Source organism: Ruditapes philippinarum, unplaced genomic scaffold (assembly GCF_026571515.1).
Source record: "Ruditapes philippinarum isolate M1 unplaced genomic scaffold, ASM2657151v2 ctg9249_1_1_1_1, whole genome shotgun sequence".
Taxonomy (NCBI): Eukaryota; Metazoa; Mollusca; class Bivalvia; order Venerida; family Veneridae; genus Ruditapes; species Ruditapes philippinarum.
In genome coordinates, this window is record NW_026851922.1 from 16,537 (window position 1) to 43,362 (window position 26,826).

At 32.6% G+C, this 26,826-nt stretch overlaps 1 protein-coding gene across 1 annotated transcript; it reads right to left on the bottom strand.

Annotated features, from left to right (window-relative positions):
• Positions 1-1,956: 1,956 nt before the first annotated feature.
• On the bottom strand, positions 1,957-24,460 carry LOC132742818 (ubiquitin carboxyl-terminal hydrolase 15-like). Its single transcript, XM_060731310.1, is given in 21 exon segments — positions 1,957-2,335; positions 2,891-2,979; positions 3,636-3,742; positions 4,681-4,830; positions 5,160-5,346; positions 5,919-6,152; positions 7,116-7,267; positions 8,789-8,917; positions 9,796-9,899; positions 9,901-9,944; positions 10,581-10,605; positions 11,695-11,919; positions 13,864-14,022; positions 14,716-14,889; positions 15,918-16,041; positions 16,706-16,753; positions 17,530-17,737; positions 18,528-18,672; positions 19,405-19,514; positions 20,218-20,345; positions 24,340-24,460. Coding segments are annotated over 21 exon segments (2,793 nt in total). The 5' UTR covers positions 24,429-24,460; the 3' UTR covers positions 1,957-2,173.
• Positions 24,461-26,826: the final 2,366 nt, after the last annotated feature.

Consider the following 26,826-nt stretch of genomic DNA (forward strand, 5'->3'; position numbering starts at 1 on the left):
AGGTCCACCGAACAACATTTCAAGTCAAATATCTAAGCTGTAGCTTTCTCCCATTCAGAAAACATTTGTTTTATTTTCTGTTTTTACTATGTGTACATAATGAGAATCAATGCCCCCGGGCAGGGCCAATTTTGACAGCTAGGGAATAATTTGAACAACTTTGGAAGAGGACCTATAGATGATATTATATAGCAAACATCGAAGCTCTATGCCTTGTACCTTCAGATAAAAATATATTTTTTTATTTTTTACTATATATATATATGTATATATATATTTACATATAAGGAAAGCCTATGGCCCCCTGGGCGGGCTAATTTTGACACTAGAGGCAAAATTTGAACAACTTTGGTAGAGTTCCTATAGATGATATCATTTAAAAAATATTTAAGCTCTAATAAAGACAATAAGATTTTTTACTATAAGTATATATTGAAGATACATATAAGGAAAACTAATGACCCCCCGGCGGGCCGATTTTGACCCCAGGGCTATAATTTGAATAGTCTGGGTAGAGGTCTACCAGACAATGCCTTATGCAAAATATCTAAGCTCTAGGCCTTTTGGGTCTTTGGAAGAAGGTATTTTAAGTTTTTACTATATGTACATATAGTGAAAAGCAATGACCCCGGGGCGGGGCCGATTTTGACCCCAGGGCTATAATTTGAACAGTCTTGGTAGAGGTCTACCAGACAATGCTTTATGCAAAAAATCTAAGCTCTAGGCCTTTTCGGTCTTTACAAGAAGGTATTTTAAGTTTTTACTATATGTACATATAGTGAATATCAATGACCCCCGGGGCGGGCCGATTTTGACCCCAGGGCTATAATTTGAACAATCTTGGTAGAGGTCTACCAGACAATGCCTTATGCAAAATATCTAAGCTCTAGGCCTTTTGGGTCTTTACAAGAAGATTTTTTAAATTTATTCTTATAATTCCTTTTGGTTGCCACGGGGCGGGGCTGATTTTGACCCTAGGGCTATAATTTGAACAATCTTGGTAGAGGTCTACCAGACAATGCCTTATGCAAAAAATCTAAGCTCTAGGCCTTTTCGGTCTTTACAAGAAGGTTTTTTAAGTTTTTACTATATGTATATATAGTGAAAATCAATGACCCCCGGGGCGGGGCCGATTTTGACCCAAGGGCTTTAATTTGAACAATCTTGGTAGAGGTTTACCAGACAATGCCTTATGCAAAATATCTAAGCTCTAGGCCTTTTGGGTCTTTACAAGAAGATTTTTTAAATTTATTCTTATAATTCCTTTTGGTTGCCATGGCAACCAGATTTCTGCATGGAATGAAATTCTTTGAACAACTTTGGAACCCCTTCACCCAAGGATCAACCCTGCCAAGTTTGGTTGAAATTGGACTAGTGGTTTTTCACAAGAAGATTTTTTAAGTTCACTATATAATCTATATAACACACACACACACAAACAAACACACACACACACAGGTGAATTGCTATATGCCACCGCATCGCAGATGCTGCGGTGGCATAAAAACACTAATTTATTTTTTACAGAAAATCACTCTGTTTTGCATCAAAAGGGTACCTTATAATGATGGAGTTCACTTAAAAATTCAAAATTTACGGAATAGAAAATAATAATAATAGAAAAAATGCCAATTATTTTTCAAATACCATTATTTTATACATAAAACTGGTAGATTAATACTTGTGTTATTATAAATTATAACAAATATGATTTCTGGATGAAGAAAGCAGGTAATCATTCCTCTGTCTAACAAATATTTGGAAAGCAAGTATCTTATGCGAGTACATTGTAATGATACACTACATTGTCCAATTAGTATCAAAGCATTCAGTAAAGTAAAATCAGAGTCACTGAGAAGAAATCATGTTAATCAACCAAACATACACTATGCTTGACAGTTTTTTCAAATTCTCTATTCAATCACTTATAAACAAAAACAAATTTTTCTTTTCTTAAAAAAAACAGCCTGGTTTTAAGGATATGGCTATAACAAAACACAGTTTCTGTCTTAATACGGTTAGCAAAACAAATGTATAATCTTGGATTTATCAAATAATATAACATCTGCTAATGTGTACACATCAAAATATAAAATCCAAGGGTCCCTATCACAAGACCGATAAATACAAAATAAATAATAAATGTAAATTTGCACTCCTAATAAATTCCGTATCAATTCACTTCCATTTTGTTTGCCTCACCATCTCCTTTTTCCGTGTCTAAGCCGTTGATTTCAATGCCCTCAGATGTTGTGGTTGAGGAAGGTGCTGTGGTGTTCTTGATGTTCTTCCAAGTGCCACGTTTCTGATATACCAGTACATATGCAGCCTTTGACTAGAGAAATAAAATAACTTGATTAATGATGAATAATATCACTGCTTGATAAATGATGAATAATAATCGATATCATTTTTCCGTTATATGAAATCATGAATCTTAATTGTGACATGTAATACAAGTGCTTAAATAATGATTGATAAATCACAACTTCTGCTAAAAGTTATAGATCAGAGTCTAAAACATCTTGACTAAATAACAAAATATGTGTATCAATTCTTATTTCTTGTTAGTCTAAGTATTGATTCTTATGCACTATTACTAAATGTTCGCTCCAACATAACTTGATCTCATTCGCAGACAACCAATGCTATTGTTTGTTTGATTGGGTTTTACGTCACACCGACACAGTATAGGTCATATAGCGACATTCCAGCTTTACTGGTGGAGGAAGACCTCAGGTGCTCTTCGGTGCAATATATCAGGCACAAATAGACACCTGAGTAGAACCATAACCAATGGTCAAACATCAATACATTACAAGTAGTAACTACAAAAATAATGTAAAAGGGAAGAATGATTCAGACATATTGTGTTTATAATATAACTTACCACAGTGGCTTCCTCAGAAGACTCGGACACACTTGAATCATCAAAATAGTACCAGGCATTTTCTACAGCATTCTTACAGTATGCAGTATCTGAAATGAAATGTCAGTATACAGAATACATTAATTTATAGCTTTGATTTTTGTCCTCAGCATAGGCATTATCACGTACAATATTTAACTATATCACTTCAGCTACATAATAACCTTTTCTAATTTGGTGTTTTAATGTCACATAGTGATCTAGTATGTACTAGATACCAATAGATTTGGTAAGGTAAACATTCAAAATGGTCAAAATAATTGTCAATTCAACAACTTTTTCATAGTTTGTCCCGGAAGGAAGGAAGTTAGTCAGCATGATGCAACTGTTACAGGGTAAGTAACTGACCTGATATAGGATATAAAGTTCTGTTGAAAACTATATGGGATCGAGACCAAAGGTTTTCAAACTATATATCCCATAATAGATCAGTAACTAGCCCTGTAACAATTATATCACGCTGACTTTGACCCTTATCATACCTAAAACTGTAAGTATTAAGTCAACAGGTTATACCTCTACAAACTGAGCAACACTATTCTCTAATTTCCTGACCTATATTTAACTTGTAAGCAATGTGATATTACAGATAGTTACTTAATGAACATATTCACACCCCTGAAAATCAACAATGGGCAACCTAAAAATTCAATACAAGGCAAGTCCATAGTACAAATGTGGGGGTAAAGATGAAAGAGGTACTTACAATGGCCGCCTCCTAGACCACCATAATGGTTGGACACTCCAATAAGGTCATAAACATACTCTGATTTATCTGCTGGAGATATAACAAACTTGCCAAGGTCAATGCCCCTGAAATATTTAAAATACCATTTATTTCAGATACAAATTTCTAAATACACAGTTTATTTGATTACCTACAAAGCAATTTGTGCTTACATAGGTTTTCCTAAGCCAGGTTTTCTATTCTGTCTGTACAAAAAGGTTCTTTCCATATAAATAAGTAGGGAAAATATGATTAAGTGCTGAAGAAAGTTAATTAGAGACAAAAGAGGAAATATATCAGGGAAGTGCTAAATATATATACATTCCGGTAAACCATTGGAACTCCACTGAGGCCCAAGCCGAACAACATAAAATTTGAATTGCTTACATAAAACATTTGGGGCACTTAAAACAGAAAGATTTGCAAAAGATAAATGAGTGATAAACTCAAAAATAATTTGAAAATCATACTTTTGTGCTTAGCAACTCTGATTTGAGTAAAAAATATTGCAATGCTTACAATTTTGGGTCAATTTTTACAATTATCATTATTGTTGTGTAAAAATGGAATGAGCAAATGATCTGAAATTTGTCTTGACCTTCAGCAAATGGAGCATTAATGCAGGAAAATTCTTTCCAGTCCCAACATGCAAAAAAAAACCTCAGTGGAGTACCTTTAATTAACGAGGCAGATTTCTTCCCAGATTTAATTCCTTTCTAAATTGATTACAAAAGAAGCAAATTCTTTATTTACAATAATTCATAAAATAATTCACGAACACCATGACAAATTGAAATTGCCTTTATCTAGATAGTCCAAAATGTAAACTTTACAATGTAAAACAATGATAGGTACAGATAATTGTTTTAGGCTACACAGCTTTCTGTTAAACTTGTTGTTGTTTTTTCGGTCTGAACCACAACACTTGCGTTGCTATTCCGCATCATTGAATGAAATGAAGAAACTTGACACCAACCCTTTTCAAAAGTGATGTTTAAAGATATAGAATAAAACAATGACATACTTTGCTGGAAACTCGACAAGGGCATCAATTTTATCCCTCCAGTAACGGTTGTAGGAAAATCTCTTCAGGTGTATGATCAGTGTATCTGGTAACGACCACAGATCAAACTTCTTTGTTGCCTGTTGATGCTTCTCACATTTTGGACAGTACCTTAAAAACAACAAAACTATTTATTCTTACTGTGAACATTGACATGCAATAGTCGTTTTTTTTCCCAATCCCTTTGAGGAAATGACCGATTTCTTCCTGGTTGGAAATTTTCTAAATCCTCATTATCTTCAAAAGTACACAACATTTTCCATTTATGTATTTAATAAAAGGTTTTCAGCTAGGGAGGCTACTTTTCTTTTTTTTCTACATGAAGGTACAATAAAGGTATTTATTAAAGAAATTTTATATTTGAGAGCTTTTTCAAAGGGAAGCATAACTAATTCATTCCCAGCCTTGTTATTATCAAGGACAACAAAACTTCAACTCACCAAGGATCATTTTCTCCCAGTTTCTCTGTGGTGGTGAACAGTTCTAGACAATCATTTAGTTGAATGACTACTTTTTTCTGAGGTTTATTTTTCATTGTGTCGTGCATTTCAAACGACTCTGCTTCACTATCACAGTAAAAATGTTCTTTAGCTAGATTGCTCCAGTCCACTGATATGTACATACGACCTGTAATCAAATTTATAGACATTTTTCATACATAATATCATCATCAATACGCAAAACATATCAATTTAAATAAATAGGGAATCAATAATGGTCGTATTTTTGTTTGTTTGTTAGATTTTACGTATAAGTCACACAATGTAAGCTATATGGCTACTTTCCAGCTCTACTGGTGTTGGAAGTCCTATGGGTGTCCATTCCTGTATTATTTCAGTAATAATTGGGCTGGGTAACTTCCTCACATGGAAGAATCCAAAGTCCCTGGCAGGATTTAAATCTACTGTTGTGAAAGGCAAATAATTGGAAATTACTGCTGGAATCATCCTAAGTATTTGGCCTTTGCAACAGTACAGAGCCAGGCAAGAATGCACATCCCTGCACAACCAGGCTCTTCAATTTTTGTATTTTAGTAATGAAAATCCCTTACAATTTTAAATGTACTGTTCTTAATTCAAAGCTGGATTTATCCATTACAAAAAATCAGCAGATAAAGGTTTTCTGTACTCTAAAACTTTAATGAATATTGTACGGTAGAAATTGCAACCAGAAATAAAATAATTTATAAACACACTTACTACTCAGTTTCAGAGGGTTGTCATCATCTTTGAATTTATTATCCATTTCCGCTGTGCCATAAGAATTCACTACTGAGAATTTAAAAAGTTTTCTAGGTTTTTCTATTTCTTTATCACTATCTGTTTGACCATTTATGTCTGAAAATTTGTTATTTTCGTTGTCCGAGGAATTCTCACTATTAGTACTGTCACCGTTACTAACTTCCATTCCAGAATCATCACCTGTATCCCGAACTGTAACATCAAAAACATAAATCATTTTAAACTATGGTCAAATGTATTCATCCAATTCATGAAATATTATCATATCATATTTCAATGTATGTAACTATAATGATATGTGCATCTTATTTTGACCCGAAGCACCTTGTAGCAATATTTTTTTTTTCATTGAATTAATGGTTTCCTGTAATACAATAAAATAAAAATATATTTCAAGAACAGCCATGATCATATTTTTAATAACGCAACCTCTTGAACATGATTTTAAATACATTATCAGGTATTTGACAACATACTGCCATAACTCCATGAACTTTAAGGAATGCAAAGGTGTTGTTGTTAATATATTTAACAGCACATCCAAAGATTCTGTTTTAATGTTCATGATATTTTCTTTTTAATTTACTCAATGAAAATGTTTAAAAAGTACAAATAAAATAATTCAAGCTACCCAATGATTCCTACAGAAATCACTTACTACATTTTATAACTTGCAGAATAAAGCCCTCACTTTGATCATATTTTAACAGGATGACAAAGTGCTTGACTATTCTCCCTGCATGATAGTAAAACAAGAGCTTGGATAAAATGTAGAATTTTTCAAAGTTCAAAAAGGTCATACATAATTCTGTTAAAATCCATGTTAGAGTTATGGACCTTGGACAGTGACCTCCTATAATGTACTCAAGTAAGTAAGTGTATGAAATTTCTGTCCATTCCCTTGTGTTCCCTTATGTGTTAGCTTTAAAGAAACCAACCTGCAGGCAAAAACTTGGCGAAAGTGTGACAATGACGCTTGGGTGTGTACTATTCTTTGAATAGTCAAGCTAAAAACATCAACCATTTTTTCAATTCAAAACCTGGAGTATCAATAGTTTAATATTTTATCATACTCCTTGCATATTATCCTGAAATTTGATATTTTGAACATTTGGTCACACTTATACACAAGGCTTGCAGCTTAAATAACAGTACCTCCATTACAAACGACAGAATCTCCCTGTCCATTCATGTTTGTTGCGTTACTTTCCTCCTCTTCTTGAGTGGTGGAGACAATCTCCACATCCTCGTCCTGTGTCTCCATCACCCACCATTTCTCATTATCAGCTGGCACAGTTACAAAACGTCTGAAATCACAAAATTATTTACACGTAAATTCAGTGGATATTTCATATGTCTTATCATAAATATTTATGGTTTAATGCTGTCATATGATCTCATAACATCTCCTACATTGTCTGTCTATCTAATTATAACGGTTTGTTAGTTACTAACATCTACATCCTATTCAACAACAGAACACAAAATTTATCATATTTGCTTTTTTGTAAACTTTGCTGCAGAACCTGAATAGAATTAAAAACGTTTTAATATAAATATTTTAACATAGGTCAAATGGCTTATACTAACTACTGAGGTTTATAATGTTGCTCAATTAAGATATTTCCAGTCTAATCACAATGCCATGGGCATTAATGACTTGCCCATTTACACCAATATACAGCCAATGATAAATGAAATGGTGTCTTAGTGGTTAAGGTGTTTGCCTCTCAACCCAGGGATTATGGTTTTGGGTTCTATTTGGTTCAAAATCATGTTTCCTCATATGATACCATTTTTAGTAAATTTCAGGAAGACAACTTGCTAGTGGATCAAATAGGCTAGGAGCTTTCTACAAAATCCAGCACATACATCTATATACAGAAAAATCCAGTCTTCACGAAAAACTTTAAAAAGCACAGGACATTCGGGCCAGTAAAATTTCAAATCTTACTGGACCTGGTGATTTTTAGCCGGACCAAATACATATATAGGTAATAAATTGATGGGTAAAGGAAAACACTTTATCATGCTTCCCTTGTTAATTTTGAAAGAAGCAAAATACTTCTTGTATTCTGGACCATAAGTTGATAGCTTTATAAATTTATAAGGACCAAATGTTAAGGCAAAACTCAGACTAGCATTGAACATGAACAACACAGTTTGCTTCAAACAAATCACTTTCACACAAAATATTAACTTATTAAACTCAATTATCACAAAATCATAGGTAAATAATGACCATTATAAACAATGGTTTAATTTCCGTAACTGTACGGTGCAGTACGGAAAATATCCAAGAAAAAATGGCGGCCTCCATTACTCAATACAATTTAGACATCTCTCGCTGTGTTTTGAATTTTAGGGACAGAATTGATGGGTTTCATTTGCAAAAAAGGCAAAAATATCAATCTTTTAGAGAGCCCTGCTTCATTATTTTGTTGCGTTTTTCTTATAAAATTTTTTCATGGCCAAAAATCTACTGGCCCGTCGGACCACCAACCTTGCAATAATCACCGGACCGATGCTAAATTTAGTGGCCTCGGACTGGCGTTAATTTCGAAGACTGAAAATCACATGAAAAATCGGCACACCAAAGCCTGAACTTGAACCACGGGTCTGGAATGTATGTCCAGTATGTTAAATATGTTTAAACTAATACAGAGCCAGGTTTGCCTGCATTTTGACCAGGTTCTTTATTTAACGGTTGCTAAATTTCAGCTTTTTGGTACTGAATCCCCTAAAAATAACAATGGACACCGAATTCAAAGGTGAGAAAGTCCATTACATAAATACAGTGTGATTAAGGTAAATAATGTAAAACTTACGAGAGCCTTTGAAGCACTAACTCATACAGCTGTTTATAGGTACATTTTTGTCTTGGTACTGGTAATAACAATGGTTGACCAAATAACTGGTATGTTCCTATATATGACTGGCTGTATGTTGCCTTTCCCCTGCAATAAATCAATATCTTGAAGGTAAAATCAATGAGCTCATATTACCATATAATATATATCGAAGCCACTGTCACTCGCGTACAAAAAAAAAACCCCACAAACTCTCTCTTCTTTTTTTCATAAAAACTATGACCAACACAACATCATTAATTTTATTATGTGAAAGCAGTACAGAAAGAGAATAATCTGACCATGTCTATCTAACTAGAACATGATGCAGACCAATATCCTATTTAACTTGGCATAATAAAAATGCGAATTTTGGAAAGTCAAAATAAAATTTTAAAATAAATTCAAAGTCATACTAAATATTTTGTTAGACCGAAAAAATTTTAGTAATATCCACAATAATGACTATGCCATCAATAGAACCAAACTAGCATGCACATCTGTCCTAACATTGCAAACAATGTTTTCTATAAATTAATCAGTATCCAGTGAAAAATTGACAAAAGGCTGTGATTACTGATAACGGTCCCAAGGTAATATAAAAAGAATTTTCAAAATCATCATGTGTTGAAGGCTTGTAGCCAGCAGTAAAGTCAGCACTAGCCAGTAAATTTTCTGGCCCCTTGCTTACAGAGAGCACTGTGACCCAACACAATAATGTTAGATGCTCAACTTCTTTTGATACTGAACTAACTTTTACTAACAATGCAAAATTCACTACCCGACAGGCCCATCATGTATACAGTTGCGTAAGGATTACAATAAGGTATAAAATCTGGGATTTTTTTTTAACTTATTTTATAGTCATGCATTATTTTCAGTCATGCATTTTTTCCAAACTTTAAACAAAACATCGCTGAAATTCCCAAATTCCATGGGTATAGATCATGTTCCCAAAGACCTGAGGAAAAATCCTGAAAGTATACCTCTCTTGCCTCATGTAGATAGGCAATACAACTAGATCATGGTCATCGTGAGAGTTGACAGGAACCTGGTAAATAAAGATATCATCTCTATCCATAATCTGACTGTATGGCCTCGGACATGGCAAACACTTTGTGAAATCTATGGTTATATTACATCTGTCACCACCATCTGCAAACAAAAAAAAAAAACCAACACAGGCATTTACTACTTTTCTTAAATATTTTGTTAATCTGGTATGGCAACTGTATTGAATTTCATTTGAAAAAAGAGTCTGAATTATTTTATCATTACATTACAGGCATGTTAAAACATTGCCTATCTTGAATTTTTTATTATAAAGATCGCATTTTATGAACATTTAAAAATTCGTAATTAGAAATGCAAATGCAAAAAAAAAATTCCACCTGTAATGTTTTTCGAACATACATCCTCTGACTCACAAAAAATAATAATGCATCTGACCATTGTGCCAAAAAATCATTAATCCGACATTGGCTGCCAATACAAACCAAACTATATGGCTTCGAGGGTCAATGTTTATAGCTGTAATGATGCTCTGCCAAAATTTAAAAGCAAAGCAAGATAATTATGCAAAAGAAATTCAACATGGTAACAAATATGCACCACCAAATTCAAATTTCTGTTTTAACATAAAACATATTATTTCTCAGATGTTAAAGTTTCAGATAATGACCTTAACAAGGGTAATATGTAAACAACTTACGAAAAGTTTGTCGACTGCCACATTACTGTGATAGGACCATCACAGATATCTGCTACACACCCCATCTTGGTACTGTTAACTTGAACTGGAAATTGTCAAATCAATAACTATTTACTGAAAATGTTCCTCAAAGTATACAACTAAAAGACTTAATATAAAGTCTATGTCTCAAAACAAATTATTTGAAACATATTGCTGGCTTTTTAAATAAGAATTTTCATATATCAAAACTGTTGGATTCGAGAAAAAAATTTTCATTTTTTTTTTCTTTGATAAAATCTATTAAATCCAGGTTTGTATTTCGTGGCAAATGATTCCAGAGAATTATTTACAATAATATGGTTTTATTTGTTCATATTCATTATACACAAATGTGAATTTTGGAAACTTGTTTCATTCAATACATTTATCTTATATTATTTACCCCTCACTTTTTTCGTAATGTTAATTTCCCCATAGGCCTCTGGGAGTTATTCTTACTGTTAATGCAAGTGTACCACGTGATTAAGAATTTTGTACTGTTAATAGGTAACAGTTTATTTTTTAACAGTAAAAAATCTGGTAACATGGTCTATTTTCTAAATAAAATGAATAAAATGGCCGCCATTTTTCTCTAGATTCGTTCTTATTTTCGACGATAGGGCATCGCCGAAGTAACTATTTCTCTCATAAAATTTAGTTCTTTGCACCCTAGAGTTCCTTTCGCGTAAAAAATATCCTTTTGTTGAATAGTCAAAAGGGAACATCTGTTTTCAACGGAAGTAATAGTAATGTGAACAATTTTGTGTCAAACTGGAACATGCAGACGATTAAAGCATGCAACAAAGGATTATTTAACATTTTTAACCAGTGAAACGTTACAGATAGAGTTGGTGGACAGACATCTGTAGAATGTCATCGTTATTTTCTAAATGCACTTTGTCAAAAACTATGCGAAGAATATTCGGCTACGCCTCAGGTAACAGTATTTTCCTCGGGATGATATTTTTACTGTTACCCACAAACCCATGTGTTATTTATATACTAACATATAATCTTATTACTTCCAGAACGCTTTAATGCAATTTTCAAAACCGATCTATCTAATCTTTTATCATATATCACATTTCTGTTTATTTTCCTCGACTTAAATCTTGCAAGCTTATCAAACAAAAAAAGTTAATTCTGACATTACCTGCATTGGTTTTTTGGCAGGATCTAGAGGTACCCAGAACACTTCTAACTGACGTTCTTTCTTCACGGGGAGCGGCAGTGACAGGTAACAGAACGGGTCAAACGTGACGGAGATCTTGTCACATTCTGGACATTTGACCGTAGATTTGAGAAGCCCGTGAAATATGTCTGTGATGATGGAGTCATTCCTCAACTTATAACTGTCCCAGGCCTCCTTAGCAACCACCTTAAAATAAATACAAATTTACTATAATTCATATAAACAAAATGATTAAAGAAATACTATGCTCAAATTTGATATGAGAAAATACTGATATTTGCTATTTGTTAATATGAAATAAATGTTTTGACTTCACACAAAGCAGATATGTTATGTTTAAAATATTACTCACTATAGGTGGTCACAATAAGAATATATTAGATTAAATTTATTTGTAACAAGAGGGCCATGATGGCCCTGAAGTCGCTCACCTGTATATAGGCCCCTAGAGGGGGCCAGTTTAAACCCCAGGGCTTTTATTTGAACTAACTTGGTAGACACCCATTAGAAGATATTTCATGCTTAACATCCAAGGTCTAGCTGGTCAAGTTTTTTTCTTTACACATATAGTTAAAAACAATGACACACCTGGGGCAGGGCCAGTTTTGACCCAAGGGCTTTTATTTGAACAATCTTTGTAGACACTTACTAGAAAATGTTTCATGCTTAATATCTAAACTCTAGCTATTCGGGTTTTTTCAAAGAAGACTTCTAATTTTTTGCTATACACATATAAGGAAAATCAATGTCAGCCGAGGCGGGGCCAATTTTGACCCCAGGGCTTTTATTTGAACAAACTTGGTAGACAATCACTAGAAGATGTTTCATGCTTAGTATCTAAACTCTAGCTATTTGGTTTTTTTCAAAGAAGATTTTTTAAGTTTTTTCTATACACATATTAGGAAAATCAATGACCCCCCGGGGCAGGGCCAATTTTGACCCCAGGGCTCTTATTTGAACAAACTTGGTAGACATCCATTAGAACATGTTTCATGCTAAATATCTTAGCTCTAGCACTTTGGGTTCTTTAAAAGAAGATTTTTTAAGTTTTTACTATATGCATATAGGGAAAATCAATGACCCCCTGGGGCGGGGCCAATTTTGACCCCAGGGCTTTTATTTGAACAAACTTGGTAGACACCCATAAGAAGATGTTTCATGGTAAATATCTTAGCTCTAGCTCTTTGGGTTCTTTAAAAGAAATTTTTTTAAGTTTTTACTATATGCCTATAGGTAAAATCAAAGACCCCCTGGGGCGGGGCCAATTTTGACCCCAGGGCTTTTATTTGAACAAACTTGGTAGACATCCATTAGAACATGTTTCATGCCAAATATCTAAGCTCTAGCTCTTTGGGTTTTTTAAAAGAATTTTTTTAAGTTTTTACTATATGCATATAGGGAAAATCAATGACCCCCTGGGGCGGGGCCAATTTTGACCCCAGGGCTTTTATTTGAACAAACTTGGTAGACATCCATTAGAACATGTTTCATGCTAAATATCTTAGCTCTAGCACTTTGGGTTCTTTAAAAGAAGATTTTTTAAGTTTTTTACTATATGCATATAGGGAAAATCAATGACCCCCCCGGGGCGGGGGCCAATTTTGACCCCAGGGCTTTTATTTGAAACAAACTTGGTAGACATCCATTAGAACATGTTTCATGCCAAATATCTAAGCTTTAGCTCTTTGGGTTTTTAGAAGAAGATTTTTTAAGTTTTTACTATATGCATATAGGAAAAAATCAATGATCCCCTGGGGCGGGGCCAATTTTGACCCCAGGGCTTTTCTTTGAACAAACTTGGTAGACACTTACTAGAAGATGTTTCATGCCAAATATCTAGGCTCTAGCTCTTTGGGTTTTTTAGAAGAAGATGTTTAAAGTTTTTTCTTTTGGTTGCCATGGCAACCAGAGTTCTGCATGGAATTAAATTCTTTGAACAATTTTTAAAGGTGACCGCCAAAGGAACATTCCTGTGAAGTTTGGATGAAATTGGCTTAGTGGTTTATGAGGAGATGTCATTTAAAGCAAAAGTTTACGGACGGACGGACGACGGACGAAAAGCGATCACAAAAGCTCACCCTGTCACTTTGTGACAGGTGAGCTAATAAATCATAAGAACTTGTGTATTACGTCATCAGGTCTGTTATCAGCATCTTTGAGCTCCACATATGGTTTTTTCTTGATTCTATTCAAGTCTTCATGTAATCCATCTAGAAGAAAGGCCATTAACTCTTGTGAATCTTGCTGCTGATAGCCAGAAAATTGTGGAGCAAATCTACCGACAGCATACTGAAAATATCACAAACAATAGAAAAATATCATTGTCATACCAGTTGTACCACTGACATTACTGGAATACCACTGAAATACCACATCACTGGCATATCAGAAATTTCCATGGCATACTAGAAATTATAACTGTCATACAGAAATATCCTTGGCATACTAGATATATCCCTTGCATACCAGAAGCTCTTATTTACTGTGGATTCATTTAATTTTGTGGGCATGAAATTTTGTGGTTTTGACACAAAGAACATTTTCATGTTTTCTTAAATTCATAGAATTATTTTTTTCGAAAACGAAAGATGTAAATTATGTGATGCAAAATTTTTCTACAGCAGATGAAATGAAATTTCGTTGGATCTTAAATTTGTGGATTGACCTACATGAAAAGCACGAAATTAGTTCTTCAACAATAATAATGATTTTGCAGTACTTGCATTGATCAAATTAGTCAGAAGACAGGTTTGACAAGCTTACATTTTTGGAACTTTCTATCATCATTTTTATGGAAATCAAGAGATAAATTTAGTTAGTCATCCATCAGTATAGTGCCTTGTTAGATTGCATGGTCTGGCTCTATACCGGTGGCATAAGCTAATCACTTCCGGTTGAAGTGGTCTGTAGATAAAGGGTTTTATCAATGTTGTTTCAAATGCCCTTCCAGTCAATCAAAATATAGAAATAACAGAACAATACCTTGAAGTTTCTTGGCACAGTGAAGCTGTATTTTCCTGACCACATGGTCTGTATAAGCTCAGCATATGATCTGGCAATCTCTCCATGCATTCCAAGTGGATTATCTTCGTTAATTTCATCGGCCCATTTGTTCGAAACAAAATACTCCGTCAATTTTGGTACATTACTCATACACTGAAATGTTGCCAAAAAAAAACACACAGCTTTATTAGACAAAGACATTGATACTGACACATAAAGGCCCATTTTGCTTTAGAAAGAAATGCTTTTATTCTTACTCCTCAAATGCTTTTTATTTTTAGTATACTTTTATAGTTTCAAAAAGGTTACTCATTCCCAAATGCCTGAGGCATCTTTGTCATCTGTTGCTTGTTGGCAATTAGTACAGTTACAGTGATTTAGTATTTTGTATGGGAGTCAAAATCTATTTTGGTTACATTTTCATAACAAATTATATCACATTTACCATTACTTTCTTCAGGTTAAAAGCATCTAACATACACTTAAACCCATAATTCAAACGTTACAGAATTCATGGTTCTCCTTTCTAATAAAAATAAAAAATAATTTCTGAGGCATAATGTGCCTTAATTGTTGTTTGTTTATTGGGTTTTACGTCACATCGACACAGTATAGGTCATATCGCGACGTTCAAGCTTTACTGGTGGAGGAAGACATATTTCAGGCACGAACGGGCACCTGAGTAGAACCACCGACGTTCCGTAAGCTAGCTGGCTAGCTTCCTCACATGAAAGAATCCAAAGTCCCTGTCGGGATTCGAACCCCTTAGCGGTGAGGGGCAAATGGTTTGAAGTCAACGACCTTAACCACTGGGCCACGGACGCCCCCTAATATGCCTTTAAGATGGGAAAATATTTAAAAGAAACTGTCATCTTTCAATCAAAACTAATAATGTTTCTACAAAGTTGTTTCCCGTCCTTAACTTCAAAAAAATTAAAATCTTTCCCGCAAAAAATAAATTCTGCACACACATTCAAAGCATGTATTATCTGTCAAAACTTACGAATGCACATTTTTCTTATCAGCAGTTACAATTTTGCTGGAGCTTAAGTGCAAATTTTACTGTACAAAAATTTATAGGTAAGCATTATAGTTAAAACTATTCTTTCACATCCCTTAAGGAAATGTTATTTGTATAATCACTTATTTTTAATCAGTTATATTCCCTAAATAAGTGTTACCTGTAATGCAGAGTTCATAAAGCACGTGTTACCAATATTGGAGAGACCACACAGTCCTTGGGTAACATTTCCACGTCCAGGGTCGTAACCATAACTACTTCCACCCCCATACGTATTTCCCGATCTGAAATTTTATACATTCTTTATATCCCCAAAACAAAATCTTTTATTACAATATTTCTACTATTATAATCATAATACAGTTTAGTTGAATTACTTTGTACTTTATGAACTTTGAATGTTTCGTATTTGTAATCATCTAAAACATATCATAAGACTATTTTCAATTTTCCTGTATAGAATCATGACAACCAAAACAAAAATTGATTTACTTTGTTATAGGAACTTTTAGTACACCTTTGACATAACTTGACCCATACAATTATTTTTTAAGCAAGACTGATATTTAAGGCCCATTATACCTCATGAAATGTTTTTGTCATATTACAGTTCGCAAAAAGTTACTCATTGACCAATTTTCTGAACCATACTCATATTTTGCTCCTGTTGCCTTTTGGCAATTATAGTGATTTAGTGTTTTGTATGAAAGTCAAAATACTACTTTGTTTACGATTTGCTACATAATAAGCCTACATTTACAACAAAATTAATTATTTTACATTCACTGCTACTTTCGTCAGGGGATAAGCATGTATCATGCTCTAAACACTTAATTTAAGCAATATAAAACTCATGTTTGCCTTTCTTAAGAATGAGAAATATATTAGACTCTGAGGCATAATGTGGCTTTAAAATATTAGGAAGTAATGGGAAAATGAATCTCAAACCTTGTGGAGAGAGAAGAGGTCCCTGAAGCTGAACTTGTGGAGTAAGAGCTGAAAAATTATGGCAGAATAAACAGTCTTGAAAGACAAATATAACAAGACATATAAGCAAGACTTTACATCACTTCATGTATTAAATGGCCTTCTCTACCTTTTAATTGGGACAAAACAATTCATCATTTTAGAGAATATTTAGAAGTATTTACTGATTAAACAGCGTAAAGTTTCTTGTTTTCCTCAGTGATAATGATCTAAGACGACAATGGATCTAAGACAACAAGTCTAATGCTTATTTGAGCCGCGTCACGACAAAACCAACATAGTGCGTTTGCGACCAGCATTGAACCAGACCAGCCTGCGCATCCGCGCAGTCTGATCTGGATCCATGCTGTTCGCTATCAGTTTCTCTACATGTAATAGGGTTGGTAAGAGAACAGCATGGATTCTGATCAGACTGCGCGGATGCGCAGGCTGGTCTGGATCCATGCTGGTCGCAAACCCATTATGTTGGTTTTGTCGTGACATGGCTCATTTGTCTCTCACTGCTGATTTGTTGTTAGTCTCACTTGTGGCGAAACTTATAACTGGTTAATTTTTCAGGAAAGCCCGATAAGTGGATCAACCGTCAAGATATGACCAAAAACACATTGGAATCAACAAATATTTAATCTCTCGAAATAAATAACTACAATTTCCATCATTATATAAAGGCATATATTTTCTCCATGCTGAAGGACATCATATAAGTTCTTATAAGAACTACTGTATATATAATTATCTGATAGAAATATTTGTTCGTACATTAAGAATGTGAAACTTAAACTTACTTCTTTTGTGGAGTTTGTCTAGGCCAAGTTCCATCCTCATTTTTCTGTTCAATAACTATCACCTGTCCCTGATACAGCCCCGCATCTTGTAATGTGTTATCCTTCTTATTTAGCTGTTCGTACATGTTAGTCATGTATCTATTCCACAATCTTACTTCCTTATCATCCGGTATATTAAACTCTTTTCTCATTTCCTTCTCTAATTGTTCTGGAATAAGAATAATTCAAAACCCTTGATTGGAGAATTTCCTTATTAAAACAAACTCTTGAATGTATTACTACATAACATACATATATAACTGAAATTATATAAAGTTGGTCCATGAATGACATCAATAAACAGAATAATGTCAATTAAAAAACTTCTCCACTGAACATTGTTCCATTTATTTCCATCGATTTTATTATCATGTAATAATGGAAATAGAAATATATTTTCATGCATTACCATTAAACATTGCACTGCTTCAGTTCAGGTGCTTTGTATAATCACTATGTGACTGCATAACAAGAAACATACAATATAAGGACAAGTAAAACTAAGAAACTCAAAGTCCTTAAATACTACACATAAAATCACTAGAAATTTCACAGACACATCAAATCACAGATAAAACATTTCTTGTCATTAGTACACATATCTTCCTGTAAAAGGGACATAGTGCCATTTGTATTTGTCAATTTTCAGGCTCTACTGACTATCCGCCATCTCTTTAATGTTACTTCAGTAGGCATTTGGAAAGAACCACTGACATTTATTAAGTGGATAGCACCTATGAGATTTCTTCACAAGGAAATTCTGCACAAATATTGCATTTCCATACTAAATGTTTACATAAATTAGGGAAAACTTTTGCATTATGGGCAGATCAAATTTGAGGACCTTCATCCTTAAGACATTTATTTCAAAGTGGGAACTAATGCAATCAATGCTAATGTTTAAGTATAATGATTATAAAGGAGGAACCAGAATAAATGGACACATCTAAAGTACTCACCAATTGTATCAGATCTGCTGAACTGTTTGTTGATTTGTTCGTCAGGTTTGGAGTTCTCACATATTTTCAGATGCCAGGGATAAACTTCCACCTTCAATGACTTGGAGTACACTCCCTCCTCGATCACCTTTCTTGGCAAGGGCTCCTGTAACATATAATCATGGTTTTACCATGGGCGCAAGTTAAAAATATCAGAAAACCTCAAAAACCCTGAATTTAGTGTTATTTCAGTTGGTTTTTATACAGAAAAAAGAAAACTTTCAGGAGTAGAAAAAACCTGAACTTCAAGCAAATCCATGGAAACTTATACCCAAACTGTTCCTGTATCTATAAACTCATTTCATTTTTATCTAAGGCAACAGATGTGCCAATGAAAACAACCAATTTGGCCAAGGGTCAAGGAAGATATTCTAATCTACAAGCTGAAAATACAACAAATTTAACAGCATTTCAACTGATGATATGGATCACCCATCTGTTCATAATGAAAACCCTGAAAATTACCATTTTATTAAGAATATAAAGATCGCCAGATAATAGTAGGAATTTATGCCAAGAATAAGAGCAATTCGACCTGTACCAAACTTCATGTTAAATACAATACATAGAATATTTTATAGCATCCTATTATAAACCATTTCTTGTAAATTGTGATACCTCTTACAAATTCAGCTCATCAACTAGCTCCAAAAATTTTTGGGAGATCTTCAAACTAGATACAACATTTTGGAGGGAAAAAAACAAACTAAAACTACAATTTATTGTAAAGTTTCTAATTTTTTAAGGTGCAAATTGAAACAAACACAATTTGGGAGGCAATAAAGTCTACTAACCCATGTCATTAAAATTTTTAAGAATAATAAAATAGGTAACAAACCTGTCCTTCCAACATGCCATACCAGGAGTAAAGTTTATTCCAACCTTCATCTGGAATTAGTCCATAGTCTAGATCATCTATCAAATGTTCTTTTAACTTTTGGGTACCCTCTACAAATATATTATTATGCATTTAAACTATAGCTTAATATACTTCCTTAGACATAAGAAATCATAGCAGAGCTGATAAAAGAACGGTACATAGATTATATGACTATTTCCACTGACATTACTGGAATGCTCGGCCAACATGAGAGGTTCTGAAATAACACCTGAATTACAGCTCGATTTTCTTTTTGGCATTTTGTCAACTGAGAAAGCTAATTAAAAGTCAAACATATCTTGACAAATCTAATTATCTATCTTGGTATTTTAAAGTTAATCTTTCTTTCATCATATTGCAGAATTTTAAAGATATTCTTCACCAAAGAACACAAAACATTGAAAGTTTATGAAGTCATCAAAAAGTTGGATTTCAATAATTGCATGTAAAATAAATATTGTATTGATAGTATTAATCAGTTTCAGTCATTATGTACTATTATCTATATGTGCAGGGCCGGCAAAATCTGATTTTGACTTACTTGCCCGATTTTATATGAAGGTTTTTTTACCTTGTCCGTATGATATTTACATAGTAAATTCTTGAAAATTTTCACTTGTCATTACAGGCTGTGGGACAAATACGGACAATTGATTTTGCCGGCCCTGATGTGGTAATTTTGAGCATCCTTAAATCAATGTCATCTATTCACAATGCAAGGAAGAGGTTAATTCATCTATATATTATATACATCACAAAATGATAGTGTACCTTGATATATTGGTGTGTTATCAATGGGCCCGGGATTTGCACTTTCCTCCCCAACATTATAATGATCCCAGGATTCATATCCCACATAACTCTTCCATTGTTTGAACCATTTTACATCCAATATGTACCTGTAACAAAAGAGCCAAGTTTTCTTTAATTCAACAGTGCTATATTAAAGTCTAATTTAGGAATGAAATTCAGCCTCTTTGCCCCTCAAAAAATGGAATACTTTTCATCTCTTTATGAAACAAAAATCCTCCACACTAGTATGACTTTTATAAAGTAAAAAGAGCTAAATATGTTGTGGTGTACATATTATGTGGGCCACATTGATTGTGACATTATAGATGTAATTTATGATCATACTATTGATTTTTGCTGTTTAAGTATTTCTTTCTATTTCATTTCCATTTCAGTATGTAGGAAGAAAGCTACAGCATTAAGTTAGGTAAGAGCCATTTTCATGAAAATTAGTGAATATTTATTAATTTATTATAGAAAAACTGTAATATTTATTTATTTATCTATGATAGAAAAACTGTAATATTTTTTACCCTATTTACTTCAAAGAAAATTTTTGATCAAGATATTTATTTTCTACATGGTAAAATAGTTGCATTGCATATTTTTTTTGTGACTGCTTAGATGCTTCTTTAAAAATTAAAGTCGGAAACTAGTCTACTTTAAGATAACTATTTCAAGATATCTATTTTCTACATGGTACAATACTTCAATAGTTGCATTACTTAATTTTTTGTGACTGCTTAGATGCTTTTTAAAAAAATTAAATTCTGAAACTAGTCTAATTTTAGATAACTATTTCCTAATTATTTCTACTATTTCTATTCATTTTTGTTTTTTATTACTCTTTTATTTTTTTCTGGTTGGGTTTTAAGTCACAAAGACAATGTTAAATTTTTTATACCAATCACATTCACTGAAATAATCTGTGATATTTAAATCTGGACTTGATTGTACAGTAACACATTTTAAAACTATAATATTACCTTAATAATAATAATAATATACTGTGCTCCTCTTAGTTCAAGGTACTTAACACTATGAAACCAGAAAGAAAACAACAAATGAAACTTGTGGTACAAAAATTGTCATAAGCTATAACATATAGGTATTTTCTAATGTATGGCACAAGGAAACAACAATTTATTCAGTCAAAGTCAATTTTAATGGACCAAACGTAGACCATATGTCGGCCATTTTGAAAACAGTATGTCACCATTTAAATCGCAGTAATGGTGTAAGATTTCAATTTTTTTCATGTTTCCGTTAAAATTTCTACATGTTATTTTGCTTGATTTTAAATATTAAAATTATCCTTACTTTGTAACTCAACATTTATTTCTTCAACAATCAAGAACATTTAGAAAATGATGATTGTTTCAGACATAGTCACATACGCACAAATTTAATGGACTATTATTGCTTTTTGTAGAAATTTGTAAAATGTTGTTTTGTTTTACGTAAAAATCTAGATTAAAAATATTTTGCACAAAAATTTGGTTGCATAGATGTATGATTAAATCATGTCAATTCTGACCAATTTTTTTCTGTCACGATACATATCACGATATTTGTTTTTCAAAACGATGCGATTCACGATATGTATTGCATACTTTGAAGAAATGCGATGCATATTGCGATTCTTATGTCGCGATGCGATACGTATCACGATACTGACTTTTAAACTTAGTATATAAAAAATTGGCCATTTGTTTACGGCATAATTACGAATATAATATAAAACTATTACAATATCAAAAAAATAAACTCTTTAACTTGTTGTTATAACTTGGTTTCCGATTTTGATCTTTTAACCAATTTACTTTTCTGATTACTTGAGGATTGAAAGTATTTTTTGATTAAACCATAACGGCAAATTGATATCTACTAGCTATTCTAACACTAAAGTCCACTACTGTAAATATGGCAGTTTAACAATTTCAGTCTTACAATACACCACTTAAGATTTTTCTTGTGAAAAAAAATAGTAACAAGTGATCTACAATTAGGTCAAACACTGTGAAAATGACAGTTTATAGTTACAGTCTCAGTTTCTCGAAAGATTTGTGCTCAACCCCAGAGTATTTTATTTTGAGTTTGCAAATTTTGCAAACACTCCACGTCCGGTCTTCCACATTATATACAACACTGTCTCATGGTTCCCCAAAAACTACAATTTTCCCAAAACTCGTGACTTATATGACCAGGGAGGATTGACTGTAATTTCCCCGTCTACATATTTTGCAGTCTTCATGTTTTCTGTTTGTTTGCTTTGTTGTTTTTTTTTCCGGGAAAATGATGTCAACAGAAATGAAAGTATAAATACGTGACGAATATCACATGGGGATGTTGTCATCATCACTATTTTAATCCGACATTTAAGTGCTACAAAATAAAATTACAAATTCATGATTGTAGGTTATTTTTCTTGAAATTGCACAGATCTCTAATTATGTTTTTATTATAAACAAGTTCAAAGAACACCAGCCCATTTACATAGAATTGATAAAACTTGGTTAGTAACCGTTAAAAGATTGCGGACATGGGGAAACGAGATGACAACGATGGTATGATAATAGTCGCGCTTGTTTATTGTTTTCATCCGAGCTATTTTTCTTTCTTCAGTCTTTCAAAAAATACTTTTGTCCTTATATTCCTGGAAGATATTGTTAGTGTATTGCGATACCTTCCCGCTGTATCGATACATCGGGAGGTGAAATATGTATTGCATCGCAATATATTGGAATTTGTAATTTCATTACGATGCATACATCGGGGACAAGACAGATCGCGATGCATCGATGAATCGTTACACCTCTACTGGTCACATGAAAATATACCATTACTGTGAAATTTGTGATGAAGTGGAATTAGTAATGTTGAGTATAATACTTATAAAATAAAACATGTTGACTATAATTTTCTATAATTCTGACACCATGTTAGAAAACAAGACAATAAAATTCCATTGAAAAAAATAAATGGGAGGGAGAAAGAACTGTCTGCATAGGTCAAAGTTGGCGGAGAACTGTCATGGTTAGGAACTTGTAGTGATAATAGGTGACTAACATAGATCTATAAACAGGCTGGTGAAAATGCCCAATCGGGCTTATGACATAAAAAATCATATTTCTAGAAAAGTTATAACTATATTTCTTTTAAACTTTGTTTTGTTTATTGAGAATAATATTTGACATAAACAGAAAGAAAAAAATTTGGCTACTGTCACTTTTGTGAGAATTATTTCTCCTTTTTCATGTTTTTATAACACATAATTTTTGAAGTCCTATAAAAAATATGTTGCATATGCAAAGTGTAAAACAAAATAGGTTAAATAACTTCTTTTATATAAGCTCTTATTCATTGAGCCAACACCTGTCAGCATACATTTCTTTCAGTTTTCAATGAAAACTTCAAAGTACAATGTTCAGTGTCAAAGAATTTTCAAAATATAAATGCCAGAACCAGAATATTTAATCCAAATATTTAGAATAAAGGTACTGGCGCAATAATCCAGAGCAAAATGAAGTTGTTGGACACAATTCTATTAAGAATTTTACATTACAAAATAATTTTTATGAACTTCAAATATTTTGTTTCCAGAAAATGGGAAAAGGGAAATAGTTCTAAGAAAATAAAAGATAACCAAAATATTTTTATTTTGATTTGTATCATATATAAATGCTTAATAAACAAAACAAGTGAGAAAAAAGATGTTAACAATTTTTCAAGAAATATAATATTTTATGTCTTAAGCCGGATCGGGTTATGAATAAATATGCCTCAATAATTAGTCATCAAATTATTGAAACTGAAAGTAAACGCTTTAAAATAGATCTACCTGAATAAATACCACAAAAGTGTACATATCATTGAATATACAAAGTCTGGTAAAAACAATATTGAAACTATATGATCGATGTTGTAATTTTTAGAACAATCAAAACTCGAACATTATTTACTAAACCACGGTTTTATTAAGCATTTTTAACGTTTCATCAGGTTTCCCTTTCCGGTGGTTATAAAACATTGTTTTTCAAGAACGATTATGGATTGACTTGATTTAAATCGTATATGTAAATATTTCAAATTATTTTTCACCATATTTCGTCTTTGATCAAAGGTTTTTGTAGCTGATTAGCGATAAAAGATTTCTGCGTTTCGACATCGGGGACTCCACCTTCCGCCATTTTCTTCTAGAATACTTCCTACGGCGATTTTGTTACAGATAATCTGATTGGCTTATTGAAATACAAGAAAGTGTTTTTAAATACAGTAATTATACTTAACACCACTAATTCCGCGTCATCACTTATTTCAAGGTAATGGCATATTTTTATGTGACCATTGTTAAAATTGGATAGAATTGACATATTTTATTCAAACACGTAAACAACAAAGTTTTTGTGCAATTTATAGATTTTTACGTAAAGCAAAACAACATTTTTCAAACTTGTGCAAAAAGCAACAATAGTCCGTTAAAATTGTGCATACGTCTGAAACAATCATCATTTTCTAAATGTTCTTGGTTGTTGAAAAAATAAATTTTGAGTAACAATGTAAAGATACTTATAATATTTAAAATTATGCAAAATAACATGTAGAAATTTGAACTGAAATATGAAAGAACTGAAATAAAACACTATTACCGCAATTTATTTGTTTTCAAAATGGCCGACATATGGTGTACGTCTGGCTCATTTAAACTGATTTTGACTAAAATAAATTGTTGTTTCCTCGTGTCATACAGCAGAAAATACCTATATGTTACAGCTTATGATTTTTGTACCATAAGTTTCATTTGTTGTTTTCTTTCTGGTTTCAAAGTGTTAAGTACCTTGAACTATACCCAGCAAACATTACATATAGGACCGATGTCGGCCCGATATCATCTTCAATGTCGGCCCGATATCGGCATCCGAAGTCGGCTCGACATCGGATGTGCAACCCGGCTCAAAGTCGGGCCGATATCGGGTACCGACTTACAGCCGATTTTTTACCTTCATTCATAATAAGCTTTTTTTTATTTCTTACAGCATATTGGTTTGCTTTCCTTAACATATAACAGAACATATATTTATTTTGCAATACCTTTTATTACCTCAGCAAAATTAAAAATTCATATACATAATATATTTTATAATTTACACATACATATCTCAATGTTTAAAAACCATGTGATGTATGTTTAACGTACGATTTTTCCTTGCTAACACACATAAAAATTTAAACATTAATGTTCACATGTTTCCTACAAAGATCAGTCAAAATTAAATTGTTTTAACAAAAATACTTAAGTCATGTGACTGGCAAATACAACCTTGCTATATTCAAACTACTTTTTGTTTAGATAAAATAAGCTCAATGGCATTTTTCTTACTTGTTCCTTTGCTTTTTTACATCATGTAGACTTAAAATCTGTCTTGAAAGTGTCAAATGGTTATCTCTGATATATTTAGTAACTGTATTTTAGATTTTGCACATTGATTCATACCCCAGTTTTTATGAATTTGAGTAAAACTTTAAAAGAATAGCTGACTTTTCACATTATCATGTTGAATAGTTAACAGCATTTTGTAATTTGTACATGAGTTAATAATGTCAAGTGTCAATTGTGGTTCCTCCAGGAGTCCCGATATATATGAACTTCTTCAATTGTTTAGTTTTCCATAGTTCTTCATTTCCACCATGTCTAGATCATTTGCCAGATGAGCTATTTCCTGCTATTGAATTTCAGCTCGGTGACTGTTGCCCTCTTTTTCATCACAACATTCTGGAGCATAAATTGAAAAGAAATCTTATAAGTATATGTGTGTGTGTGTGTGTGTGTGTGTGTATAGATACAAGTTATAAGCTACAAATATTGTCTTGATCTATATTTAACACATATATAAAAAGAATATACATTAATTTAACAGTTTATTTTAAACATAAATAAATATGTTAATAAATCATTAAAAACAATGAAACTTTACATAATAACTCAAAATGCTCAAGCTGAATAATTATTTTTTCGTTATCATAGATTTTTTTTGCCTACTTACTCATTCTAGGTGTTGCCTAGGACTCTGTTTTGCATCAATTGGTCAACTTTAGCTTCTAAAATGACATTTTCTTTCTCCAAAACCAGCTATTTCAGTTGTCAGCACTCTGATTCAGGTATGTTTATCATGTCACAAACAGATGATTTACCTGCAATGAATCATTCATGTTTCAAACATTATACTATAATAAAATATATCAACATAATAATGTATTCACATTTTTATTATTTAAGGACTATGTTAAGAAAAGTGCCCTTTCAAAAGGCAAGCAGGCACTATCCATTTCTTTTAAAGTAATCATTATTTCATTATTTCTAATTAAAACTTTCATTTGACATCTCTATCATAATTATAACTTTTAATAAAAATAAAAAGAAAACTATAATTTGATGTTTATTCTCTCTCAGCCGCTAAATTTCAGGCAACAATTTAAAAACAGTCGCGAAAATGTATTTCAAAATTATTTTCGGCGAGATAATTATGAAATTCCCAAACCTACGTTCAAAATAGCAATGACGCCGAATACTACAACAATGAATTTATT